Genomic DNA, 13,427 nt, shown 5'->3' on the forward strand with positions numbered 1-13,427 from the left:
TTAGAATCTGTTAATACTTCATGCTTTCAAACACTTCATCATCTCTGTCAATTTTCTTTTTTGCACAAGTGAAATCGAGTGTAGCCACTCCATTCTATCCACTTTACAGCACTCCCTCCCTTCTCCATGGACCTTTACAGATAAATATGGGGAGGGAATAAGTTTGGGGTGGCTATGAAAAATGTTTAAAATCTAAAACGAGTATGGGTAATTTGGATCAGCAAAACAATGCTGATAAAGTGTGGGAAACATTAAACAGCATCGGGCTAGAACCATAGAATATTACAGCACAGAAACAGGCCCCTTCGGCACTTCTAGTCTGTGCTAAACTAAATAGATAGTTGAAGTTTAAAACAATCAAGAGGATGTAGGAAAACACGTGCAAATATAACTAAATAAGTTCCCAAAAGTGAAAATCTATGCACAAAGACACTCAAAAAAAGAGAAATTTTGGAATCATTAGAAATGAGCCAAAAAATTAGGAAAATGGAATACAAAAACTCTTATTAAAAGTTGCAAATAATCAAACCTAAAAGTCAGGTGAGCCTGAGATGGCTAAAAGTACTACAGGTGCTCCCTGACTTATGACTGTAATTGGGACCGAAGGATCGATTGTACCTCAAAAGAGATGCAAGTTGGAATTTTGCCTGCACGTGTGGAATAAATAAATCTTAAAACAAACATTTTATTAAAGATGTTCATCATTTGTATTTTCCTTGTTAGTCAGCATCATTTTCATCATCTGAACTTGTTAGTTGACAACCCAGGATCCACAGGCTGGGCACAGCCAACTTGATTCTTGTGTGCATGTGTGGGTGGATTTGCATATTATAGTTCAGTTGCCCATGCAGAGATGGTTCATGTATTGGAGTTTGATTGGCGCATGCGCGAGAGTTAACGATATTGAATTTGAGTCCTTAACTCTCATGTATGTGCCAACCAAACTCCAATATGCAAACCCACCATGCATGTGCCAACCGAAGACTAGCGCATGTGCACAGAAATCAAGATGGCCGCACTCAGCATATGGGCCCTGGGACACCGAATAACAAGGTAAGTATGCACATTTTGGTTTTTGCATGTTCTGTATTTTTTTGTCAAATACAACATAAACCACGTAAATTTTATATATCTTTTCTTATATATTTTTTAAAAATTGGTTGTATATGTAGGCGAACGTAAGTCACATAGGTCACAAGTCGGGGAATACCTGAATACTGGAGACATAAAAAGGAACCGATTAAAGTTACAGAGCATGTATAGTCAGTAGATCAAGTCAACGACTCTCAGGGTTTGGGGAGGGGGAGTTAAAATTCTAATCACTTTATTGATGCTGCAGCTTCTGACCCCCTAGTTCCCAGGTTTTGGAATTCTCTCATGAATCATCTTTGGAATTCCTTTGTCAATCATTTTTGTCTTGCTACCTCTCTCCATTCCTTCAAGTCTCTTCAAACCTATCTCTTCCTTGTTTAGATTTCTTCTTAGGTGGCTGGCTCTGTTTTTCGGCCAAGCATCTTGAGAAATGTAATTATGTATGAAAAAAAAATATGTTCAGGTAATTGTTACTTTCATTGGTCAAACACAATGCTCGTTACAAAAAATAAATGTTTTCTGAACTTTAAAAAAGCTTTATATTTTTTTTAAACAAATGCATGTTTACCTCAGAACTGTAGAATTCTAAATTGTACGGTTTTCTGAATCTTATATTATTGATATAATATGGTGCACAGCTGCCTCCATAGTATGTGTGGTCTAGAACGGTTCCCTCCACAGTCTCAGTTAAAATATTAAATCTGTAAATGTATAAAATGGGTTAATCAGACCACAGATTACATTTGCTCATTCACTTCCTCTATTAAATTGATATTCTGCTCCCAACATTTCTTTCATTTCACCAAGGCTTCAAACTCATTGTCCTGGACAATCTATTTCTTTTCTGCATCAGCTGCTACTGTGCTAAATCATTACACAGCCTCTGGCTCTAACCATTAACAGCGTCACAAAACTATTCAACCTTGTATCATCCTACTCACGTTCATCATTTCTTCCTCACCCGCATGATACTGAAGCTTGACATTACTCAACTATCAGGTCTTAATTTATTCTCTTCTCAGTCCAGCATTAGAGGGATGAATGAACCCTTTGAACTGCCCTCTTTAGGGTGCAACATTCAACAGAGGTCCCATCTAACATCTAAAGAGGATTGTATAATATATAGAAACATGCTCTTGGAGCAGCAACTGGCCATTTACATAACATCTTAGGTCATCCTTTTTTCTTATCCTCCTCTCATTCTCCTCAATTCCCCTCAGATCCTCCTATGGTAGAAGTCCAAAAATTCAGACTGCTTGGGGATTGGGTCAGTCCGGACTTTTCAGATTTTCCGGATCCTCGGACAGTCTTTTAAATTTCAAATTTAGGGGGGAATAAAGAAGAGATGACCAGGTAAGTATTGATAGTTAATTCAGTAGCAAATACAGCATATTTCATTTATCAAAATGAGGAGCTTTAAAGAAAAGTATATCAACACGTCAAAAACCATGGTTGTTTGTTGCCATTGTGCATCTCTGGTTGCTTACACATGCACACACCCACACAAAATCCCATGGAATTTAAAAAGTCTGAGTTTTTGAAATCTAAATTCTCAGGGTCTGGATTTCTGGCATCCGGATTTCTTGAATTTTGTTGTACTCACCTATTAATCACGTGCAGTTTACGGCGAATAGCCAATTAGCCCACCAATCCACATGTGTTTGGAATTTAGGGGAACAGGAGCACCCGAAGGAAACTTACCCAGTCACAGGGAGAATGTGCAAACTCCCCACAGCCAGCATCTGAGTTCAGGACTGAACTCAGGTGTCTGGCAATATGAGGCAGGGGTTCTACAAGCTACACCAATTAGCTGCCCACTGCACCAACCGTAGAGGCAGCTGTTAATTTAGAATGAGTTGTGTTGGCATTCGTACTCCATCACTGATGCACCCGTGGGCTTTGGAGATCATATTGAAACATACCCACTTCCAATATGTTGCACAGCCCAGTATGGCTCAGTCTCTCGGTGACAGATATTTTTAGATCTCCGGCATCCTCTCTCATCAGATTGATCTCCACAGTCATCTTCTCCATTACACTCGAGTTGACGAGGAATGCATCGACCTAAAACACTCAACAGAATATAAACTTCAGTCCATGGCATTAAAAGAAAGGCTGTATCATCCTCCAGCATGATTGGCAGCTCAACTGGATGAAGTTAGGTGGCAGCACAACTACATCAACCGCCAGGTCCCTCTTGTCCTGATCTGCGGAGCTGATTGCATTTCCCGTATCCTCAGGATCCTGCCAGCTATGGCTGGTGTACAAGCAACAACCCCATTCACTCAAGTGGGGCTTATTAAATGCTCAATCCGGCAAAGATTTTTGGTTTATTTTTCTTAATTTTGTTTTATGCTTCTCTTTTTAATTACTTTACAGTGTGGTGTATGTTTAGTACGTTTTATTTTTAATTATTTTATACAAATTGTAAAAAATATTTAAAATTATTTAAATTGATCTTAAATATCAACAATATTTAAAATGTCCAAGAACACCAGTAAAAAAAGGCTCATCTTACAGGAGACACACAAGATAAGACTAACACAGGGACTAGTGCTTGAGTGAGAAAGAACTGGCTCTAATTCAGCTGTAAATTTTTATGTATTATTAATTGATGGGAATACGTGGTTCAGCTTACAAGGAAGCAATACCAATACAGGCATCAAAAATATAATGTCATAAACTTCAGAATAGAGGTCCCCCTTTATTCAAAACCAAATTTTTTAGATAAAATTGCTTTGATATCAGAGGAAAGTTGATGTCCATGTGCATCAGGGCACTAGTTTGATTAAGTTCATAGAAGACAAAGGGTTAGTTGTGGTGGGGTGTAATGTTGACTGAAGACAAATGACAAGAGGTGTTCCACAGGATCAGAACTGGAGCCTGTTATTTGCAAACACTGAACACTTTCGGATCTATTTTATGGATTTTGGGCTGCTGATCATGAAAACCACTTTAAAATCTTCCTATCGCGTAGCATTTTGTTTTAGATATAACCTATTTTTGTGATTTTCTGTTATATTTAAGTCTACTTCAAGCATACAAAACCATGAAGTACAACTTGTCATTGAGAATGCATTTTCTATATTCACTCTTGAACTTCTTCCCTGCTGATCTTAGTGTAGTCAGTGTTGAGCATGGTGAAATGTTTCACCAGGACATTACGACCACAGAAAAGCAGTATCAGGGCAACTGCAATCCATCAATGCTGGCCAACTATTGTTGGACACTGACATGAGAGGGATCAGATGCTGAGTACACATGAAAATCAATGGCAAAACATTTTTAGGTCAATTGAACTAATGCAATGTTCCAGCATCATTGTGTGATTAAACATGCTAAACTGAATAAAAGTTAATAAAATATTTCTTCAACTTCTTATGTGATACAGCAAATCTGAAGTGATCTTTGTGTTCAGCTTGAAGATGTCTATCATAATCCCTATTTTTTTATTCAGGAAGCAAACCTTTTAAAAAATGTGTTGTCCAGCATAGTTTGGACATAACTGTATGTGGTCTGATATGTAAGATTGCAGATGACACAAAGATTGGCAAAATTGTGGAGAGTATGGAAGGAATTCAACAGGATATAGGACCAATTGGAAATATGGGCAGGAGGAAAAAACAAATGAAGTCTGAGTTGCTGCACTTTGGGAAGTCAATGTAAGAAATGTAATTGGAAAATTAAGTTTATTTGCAACACAGTAGAAGCTGATTCTGGCCAGTAAAACCCATTATGCTCAGAAAAAATTAGATAAAAATTTCTGAAGCTTCCTTGTTCATTAATTGCCCTGTTTGGTTTTTCTTGTGATCCAGATGAACCCATGTCTGCATCTCAGGGAAAAGTTTTAGCTTTGACCACATTGATAGCCAGATGAGCAATCTTATTGAAATGGAAAGATGATTCATCCCCAACTCATACACAGTGGTTATGTGATGTAATGTCCTATTTAAGTTTGGAGAAAATTAAATATAATATTAAAGATAGAAAGTTTCAATTTATAAAGTTGTAGGTCCCATTCTTAGAATTTTATTATAATTGGAAGAATTAAGAATTATTGTGCACTTCGGAGATTCACTGTCCAATGTCTGGGGGTCACCACTGCATCCACATTTTTGATTTTATTTATTATAAAAGGTAATCTTGATAGAGGGAGGGGGTAGATTCGTTGTAGTTTTTAGTTTTTTTTTCATTTTTTATTATTTGGCTTAACTCAGCAAATGGGTTTAACATGATTTTACAGATCAATTCAAATAATTGTTTCTTATGTTTATGAAGAAATTCCCAACTTAGTTACACCTATTTTTGTTCTTTTTTTGTGTGCTTACTGCTATACAAATAATTTGTTAATGCGCTTTCTTTTCTAAAACTCAGTATGTAAGCTGATATGTTAAACTTAAAAATATTTTTAAAAGAAAAAAACTATATAGTAACTACTGAATTCAAGTGCAGAGACATCATACTGCAACTCGACAAGTCTCTGGTGAGACCACACTTAGAGTATTGTGTTCAGTTCTGGATGTGGAAGCTATGGAGAGGGTGCGGAGGAGATTTACCAGGAAGTTGCCTGGACTGGAAAATAAGCTTTTTTGGAGAGTAGAAGAATGAGAAGAGACTAAATAGAGGTCTACAAGGTTAGGAGAGGTATCGATATAGTGAACAGCCAGTGCCTTTATCCCAGGGCAGGAATAGCAAACCCCAGAGGACATACGTACAAAGTGAACAGAGGGAAGTTTAGGGGAGACATAGGGGTATGTGCATTTGTTTTAAACATAGAATGGTGGGTGCCTGGAATGTCTTGCCAGGGAATGTGGAAACATTAGGGGCATTCAAGAGACTTTTAGATAGGCACATGGATGGAAGACAAATAAAGGTAGGGAGGGTTTAGTACTTTTAGTAAAGTAAGATATGGGTTGGCACCACATCAAGGCCTGTACTGTGCTGTAGCGTTCTATAAATGGAAGGATATTTATGAGGAATGGCTTACAGATAGATCTTGGAGTCCAAAGTCTATGGCTCCCTGAGAGTGGTAACACAAGTAGAAAGGGTGGTAACAAGGCATATAGTATGGTTGTCTGAAATCAACTGGGATGTTGAGTACAAAATTTGAGAAGTCACGATGCATCTATGTAATACTTTGGTTCGGACACATCTGGAGTGACAGTGTGCAGTTCTGCTCACCACAACACAGGAAGGATATGGAAGCTTTGGAGAGGGTGCAGTATCATCAGGATCTCATCTGAATTATGAAATATTAGCTATATGGAGAGGTTGGACAAACTTGAATTGACTTCTCAGGGGTGTTGGAGGCTAAGGGGTGACCGGAGAGAAATATATAAAATAATGAGTCATAGGGAGGGTAAATAATCAGTCTTTTCTCCAAAGAGAAAATATCAAATACAAGAGGGCATAGCATGTGAGGGGAAAGTTTGAAAAAGTACAAGGCAAATTTTTACAAGGAGAGTGATCGGTATCTGGATCATATTGCCAGGGGAGATGGTGTAAGGAGATACAAGAGGATTTAGACAGGCACATGGACATGAGGAACTAGGATTATATAAACCATGTGCAGGAAGATAGGGTTTGTTTAAGTTAGCATCATGTTCGACACAGACATTGTCAGTCGAAAGGCCGTTTCTGTGCTGTATGGCTCTATGTTAATTAAGTTTGTAGGAAATTGAGGACTGGTCCTTTATTTATAAAGGATACCTGGCAAGTTTTGTGACCAGGATTTTCTAATACAGAACAAACATTAACATAACAAGTTAACACAATATGGAAGCAATGGCAGAACATTGTAACAAAATCCCATACATTCAAAAAACATGCAAAGTAATTTTGGCAGGATCATTGAATGCATCTACTGAATGCGACACGTTTTCAACAAGGCTGGTCAAGTAATGGAAATAAAAGTTTCATGAATGTCCGAAGAAACTCCTTTAACTTGGAAAGACCATTCATGACTTCACAGCTGGAACCTTGACTGCCGTTGTTGTAAAAACCGAGTTAATTCTTTCGAGCCATCGTAGAAAGGGAGTTGCAACCTCTAACTACTGTGCTCCAAATGCATTGGCGATATGGTTTCTTAATGTTTAGAAGGAAAATTAAGGATTGGAAATACATATGCCTTGGAAATTTTATTTCTTCCCCCATATCAACATTAAAACAAAGTTGAATATTATTTATAATGGGCTTTAGAGAATAAACTTTCTACAAATTCATGAAGACTCTTTGAGGCCTCTGCATGATCAAATTTCTTACTCATTAATGTAAGAATCTATCATTCTTCATGGGGTAATTGGCTAATATCTCCTCATGACTACTAATTAATTACAGATCACATCAGCAGGCTAGCTATTGTCCTTTTCTCATTGGCCAGCCGATCTGGAGGAGAGGACAATCACATTTGAACCACTGTCCAATTTTCCAATAAAAATTATTGGAAAACCAAAATCTACCTGCAATAACAGCATGACCATCTTAGGGTCTTATTTGTATTGTTAATGAATATCATAGTGTTAAATAAATTTCCAAGTCTAACTAAGAAAGGCTGGGTGAAATTTTACTAAAGACTTGTGCTACCTGTTTCAGTGCACACTTTGCCTTCGCACAGATTTCTGGATCTGCAGGTACCTCTGCAGGTCTTCTCTTCCCTGTCAGTAACATCACATCCTTCACCTCCAAATTGAGAAGGTTTCTCAAGTCTTGCAAACCTGTACTTTATAAAAAGAGGAGAAACACTGAAATTAATAGGCTGGTATCTAGAGCCACAGCTAGTTGGAGATTGAGGATGCAATATGTCAGTGATCAATTAAGTCTTCAATGTGTGAAAACAGGCTTTGAAGGGGCACTGGATGTGGAGCCACTTTGCTTTATCTCAGAGCTACAGAGAAAATGTAATGATCGGCATTCCCAGGCCTTACATCAGCAAATGGACACAAGTCACACTGGCAGTACCAACTCAAGACTTCTCTCCCTGATCTCCTGCCACAGCATGATCTCTCCACGGGAAGGCTGTATATTTGAACTAGTGGGTTCTCCATTGGAGCTACTTTACCTATGAGTGTTTGGAAGCTCTGGGCTGGGTGGGGATAAGGAGGAGCCAATTTAGACATGCCTCTGATGGCCTAGGTTTATTGTTACAGAATGAAAGGGAACAGGGAGAATATTAACCTCAGACCCACTGGTTAAATACAAGGCAGGAGCCCAAAAAGGGACCAGCACTTGGAGTAAGACCAGGTGCTACAATGATCTGGGCATCGATCAGTCTTGCAATGGAAAATTGTGAGACCAGCATCCACAAGGATGAGAACATCACTGACATGAACCTTGTGTGTATAAATGTATCACAGACTCAGAATATTGATGTGATTTTCAGATTTGCACACAGGGACTTGTCCATGTTCAGCCACTAGAATTTAGATTATATTTCATCACACGTGCCATTTCGTGAAATTGTCCAGCTTCTCTCCTTTCAGAGTCAGAGGAAATAGAAACAGGCCCTTCAGCTCACTGGATTCACACTATCAACCAACCATTTACACTGATTTTCCCATGACCCATTTTGCCCTGCCCACACTTCTATCAATGCTTGCCAGGATTGTGGCACACAGGAGGGAACCCATGTGGTCCCAGGGAGAACACTCAAACTATACACAAAGAGGAGCAGAAGTGACCAAAACTGCCAAAAACTGCACATAATACTCCAGATTCGATAGGCTTCTGGGGATTGCTGGTAGCTGACGTGCAGGATATATTTTTATTTAATCTTATTCCTCTCTCCCCCGAAGTATCACATGCTCTCAGGTGGGGATCCTTGGTCTAAGGGCAACACACCAGTCCCAGGAAGTAACAAGATCATTGCTTGGAATGAAGCTGTGGCTGTGAGCGGAAACAATGGAAAGTGTGTGACTAGTCAAGGGAGGCAATGGTAATTTGAGTGTGGAGGTGCAATATCTGGCAGAGAGAAAACAAATCTGGTGGCAATCTGAAGCAATCCCTTCAAAGGCATTTATTTGGATTCCAATAACTTGAGGAAATAGCCTGCATCTGAATTTTCACAGGGGCAGAACTTGAGGTGCCTGTGCCTGTGGGAGACATTGTCAAGCTATATGTTGACACAAGAATCAAAGCTCACGAGTAAGATTGTGAGAACTTTGGATTTCTACCAACCTCCATTGCCATACTTACCTGCTTTTTCTGGCAAGGATCGCAAGTACTCCATGAGGACCAAGTTGAAAGAGTGCAATCGATTGGCTGCAATGGATTCTGCAATGACCTTTTCCACTGTCTTCCCAATTTGTTAAAGTTTACATCCTTAGATCCATTTGTTAATTCCACCGGTGTCTCTTTGCTGAAATTAGATGGTGATTATAAAGACATTAAAGGCTATATAACACTTTCTATCCATGGCCTCATGCACTGCCAAATGGAGACCACCCATAAATTGTAGGAGCATCACCTGATATTCCATCTTGGTCATCTCCATCCAGATGGCATCAACAGTGACCTCTCCAATTTCTGATAACCTAGTAATTCTAACCATTTTTTTCCCCACTCATGTACCACCTCAAGCACTTGTGGAGTAGGATGGCACAGGTGCTCTGTGGTTAGTAATGGAGTGCTTGAGGAGGTATGTGAGTGGAAAAAAGTTGAACCACTGACCTATGACATCTTGTGTGTTAGTGTGTGCTCTCCTTCCCTACTTCCCCCACCTTTATTCAGGATGTCCACCTGTTTTTTTCCTTAAACCTGACCAAGGGCTCAGGCCCAAGATCTTGGTTACCCTTTACTTCCCATAAATACTTGAGCTGTTGAGTTTCTCCTGCTCATTTGCGTATTGCATTTGACCCCAGCATCTGCCAACTTCTTTGCATAAAAAAATTGGATACACTGTATTGAGTCCAGAAGGCTGTATTATGCCCAGACAGATGCGGTGCTGTTCCTCAAGCTTGAATTGGGCTTCATTGTAGCAGAGCAGAGTGGAGCATGGAGAATTTAAAGTGGCCGGCAACGGGAAGTTCACTGTCACTGCTGTGCATGGAAAATACTTGGTTTCTCCAGTGTACAAGAGATCTCACTTTGATCACTGAATACACATTGCCAGACTGCCATCTTCCTTTCAGAATCTTGTCAATGTATATCCGCTGAATCATACCTGATGCATTGGATCTGACAGTACCCGCTCACTACCAAACACCCAAATCTCCCTGCTTCGCCTGGTGGCTACTAACCATTCACCATCCCTGCTACTGGTTCATCCTCCACCATCCACTGTGTCTTCACCCTTATTCTTCAGCATTCTTTCCAAGCTGTCCTCACCCTTTCCCTCACGTGTTTCTGTCAGGCTCAACCTTTACATGGCCCACAGACCAAACAGCCTTTCTGGAGCGCTGGAGCACCGTGCTGCTCACATCATCCAGGTCCGCTGGAGCTCCATGCTCTGGATGGACCCTGCTTCACCCAGAGGTTCTTCACAGTGGCTCATTTCTCACTTTGTTTTCTCGAAGCTCTGGCTCTTTCATGTCCGGTTGGGCTCCTGGTTCACATATTCCTTCCAGGTCCGCTTCCCTTCCAAGTTGCTCTCACTCTTTAATGTCCACTGGAGCTCAGCACTCCAGACACACCCCTGATTCAGTGGAGGCCCTTTACAGTTGAGTGGAGGTTGGTGAAAGGCTTCAAACCCAAAACATTGGTTATGTATCTTAATCTTTGCTATATAAAGGACACTGTTTGACCTGATGAGTCTCTCCAGCATTAAATTTTTACTTGGCCCTTTACAGTTGTTCATTTCTCTGTAAGTTTCCTCGACCCTCTGACACATTGCGTAACTTCACTGTTAACCCCACCCAGAGCCATCACCCTTCCTGTTTGCTCGTGCTCCACACTGCCCTCTCACTTTCATGTCTGCTCAGCTCCATGGTGCCATGCTCCTTTCAGGTCCATTCATGCGAGGCGCTGGCCCATTGCTTTCAGGGATGTTTGTACAACCCTGCTGCTCTTATCCTCTCAGATCCCCTCAGCTGCCTCCTGATTCAACACACTAAGGGGTGCTGGCTTCTCACCCTGCACGTCCTCACATTGCACCGTCCGCCAACAAGCTCCCTGCAGTGATCCCTTACCTTGGTCCCATCCCCAGTCTCTGCAATGCCCTGGCTTTTGTTTCCCCAACTTGGTTCACGAGAACCACGGAGTCCATCCCTTTCCAGGTCCCCTGGAGCACCATGCTGTTGATTTCCTTGCAGGCTCTTCTCAAACATTATGTTTCACCATTCCTGTTGTGCCGGTTCATCACTCTGCATGACCTCACATTACAGCTACACTCGGTGATGGAGCTTCTGATAAGAAATGCCGCTGATCGCGATGTGAAGATGTTTATGGGGAGATGTTAAGGTTAATGGACATCCGCGTGATAAAGATGGCCTTTTAGACCTCACCTGCTCAAAGAAGAAACATGAAACTGCTGGCAAAGCAGTTCACTCATTGGGTTTGTCTGCCCCATCCAGAAACAGCCACCCATGACAAAAGCCAGAAATAATAGTTCCTTATAACTATGGGGTTAGAGGATTGCACTCTATTTTACAACTTAGTAAAAAATATAGTTAAAAATGCAACCACAATTTTTAAAAACTCTGAAATTCTAACAGAACCTCTCTCAATTCCTAATTAAGTCAGTAGGAAAATGTCGACACATGCTCTGAGTGAACACTGTCCACTCACCATCCAGAACCTTCTCCAAGTCTCTGTTCTTTACACACAAACCATTGCCAGCGTTTATTCTGAAACACATTTGCATTAACAAGAGCTCATTCCCAATGTTGAACCAAGCAAACATTTCCTTTTCCTCATTTCTTTCCCTTGATTTTAACCCTAACTATGTGAAATCCAATTGCACATTGTCTTCACCAAGCATCCAACAATTAACCAGCAAGACCTGTGGGCAGAGGAACTTACCAGTCGCCGCTGAGCTGCATGAAGTTTAATGCAGCATAAAGCAGTATATAATTCACTGCTTGAAGCACGGTCTTGTGGGTTTTCACCATATTCGAAACAGTGAACAGTAACCAGCAATCAGCTTGAAATGATAAATTAACAGTGTTGCAATCTTTACACATTGCTCTTTGATCAATTGATTTTTTTTTATTTGTGCAGAGATTAAACTTTCTTGAGGGTCATTTAAAATCACTGACATATTTTCACATCATTAGTTTCATAATTATAAATTTTATATTTGTTCTAAGTACCATTTCAACCCATTGACTTTTCTGAACATGTCACATTGCTTTTTTGTTAATCAGGAAGCTTAAATGTTGCAACAAAATGATTGCATGGTGAATTCACCAGGTCATTAGGGCCCATGTTTCACTTGTAAGCAACTTCACTCTCAGCATGTGCAAGTCGGAGATTCAGCTTTGCATCGACATTTCAGGAGAGCATGATAAATAGCAACTTTAATGAGGTTGTCACACCTAAGGTGAAGGCCTCAGGTAGTTATGTGACCATAAGGAAAGGTAGAAAAAAGTAGGAAGAGAGAACAGGAATTCCCTGTGGTAATTTCTTGCAGTAACAAGTATATAACTTTGGATACTTTTGAGGGAACGGGCTTTCAGAGGTCTGCGGCTCTGATTCAGACAAGGAGAGCGGTAGCAATAAGGGATTCAATAGCTTGTTGTCAGACAGGAGATTCTGTAATCACAAATCAGACTCCACTTTTGGTGCCAGGGTCAAGGGTGTCTCTGAGTAGCTTAGAACATTCTCAAGAGGGAGGGTGAGCAATCAAGAACCAGCAAATCTCCTCCCACCACTGGATTTTGGCCCCTCCCCCTCCCCAGCAGGGCAGATCGAAAAAGAAAAGCCCTGCAGAATGAATATAGGGAGTTTAAAAAGCTAGACCTCACGGACTATATTCTCTGGGTTATTCTTGGTGCCACGTGATAGTGAGCGCAGGAATAGGAGGATAGGCAGATGACCATGTGGTGCCTGAGGGAGTGATTCTTGGACTATTAGGGGGAGAGGTGACCTTGACAAGCAGGGCAGAATGCATATACACAGGAGGGGGACCAATAATCTGCAGCTGGGGGAAATGTGCTCATTTGTAGCAGGGAGGTGGAAAAAAAGCAGTCGTGGAGCACATGAGAAAGTTGAGGTAAATGTAGAAGTTAAAGTGAGGATGGTCAGTGGTCAGGGTGGAGAGTGAGTGGTCAGCATGGGGAGGGTCTGTGGCCAGGGCAAGGAGTGAAGATGGACAGTGATGGGAATGAAGATGGTCAGTGGTCAGGACAGGGTGAGAGGAAAGTTAGTGGTCATGATGGAGTGTGAAGGTCAGTGATCAGGTC

At 40.7% G+C, this 13,427-nt stretch overlaps 1 protein-coding gene across 1 annotated transcript in view; it reads right to left on the reverse strand.

Annotated features, from left to right (window-relative positions):
* c8b (complement component 8, beta polypeptide) overlaps nucleotides 1-12,176 on the reverse strand; it is a 59,460-nt gene extending 47,284 nt beyond the window's left edge. Inside the window, exons 1-5 of the mRNA XM_069938494.1 lie at nucleotides 12,046-12,176; nucleotides 9,283-9,445; nucleotides 7,675-7,810; nucleotides 3,015-3,156; nucleotides 1,661-1,793 (exon numbers count right to left, since the gene is read on the reverse strand). Of these exons, the coding sequence (XP_069794595.1) occupies nucleotides 1,661-1,793; nucleotides 3,015-3,156; nucleotides 7,675-7,810; nucleotides 9,283-9,445; nucleotides 12,046-12,134 (663 nt within the window). The 5' untranslated portion in view covers nucleotides 12,135-12,176. The remainder of the gene's footprint in view (nucleotides 1-1,660; nucleotides 1,794-3,014; nucleotides 3,157-7,674; nucleotides 7,811-9,282; nucleotides 9,446-12,045) is intronic.
* Nucleotides 12,177-13,427: the final 1,251 nt, after the last annotated feature.

This window comes from Narcine bancroftii, chromosome 5 (genome assembly GCF_036971445.1).
Source record: "Narcine bancroftii isolate sNarBan1 chromosome 5, sNarBan1.hap1, whole genome shotgun sequence".
Lineage (NCBI taxonomy): Eukaryota > Metazoa > Chordata > Chondrichthyes > Torpediniformes > Narcinidae > Narcine > Narcine bancroftii.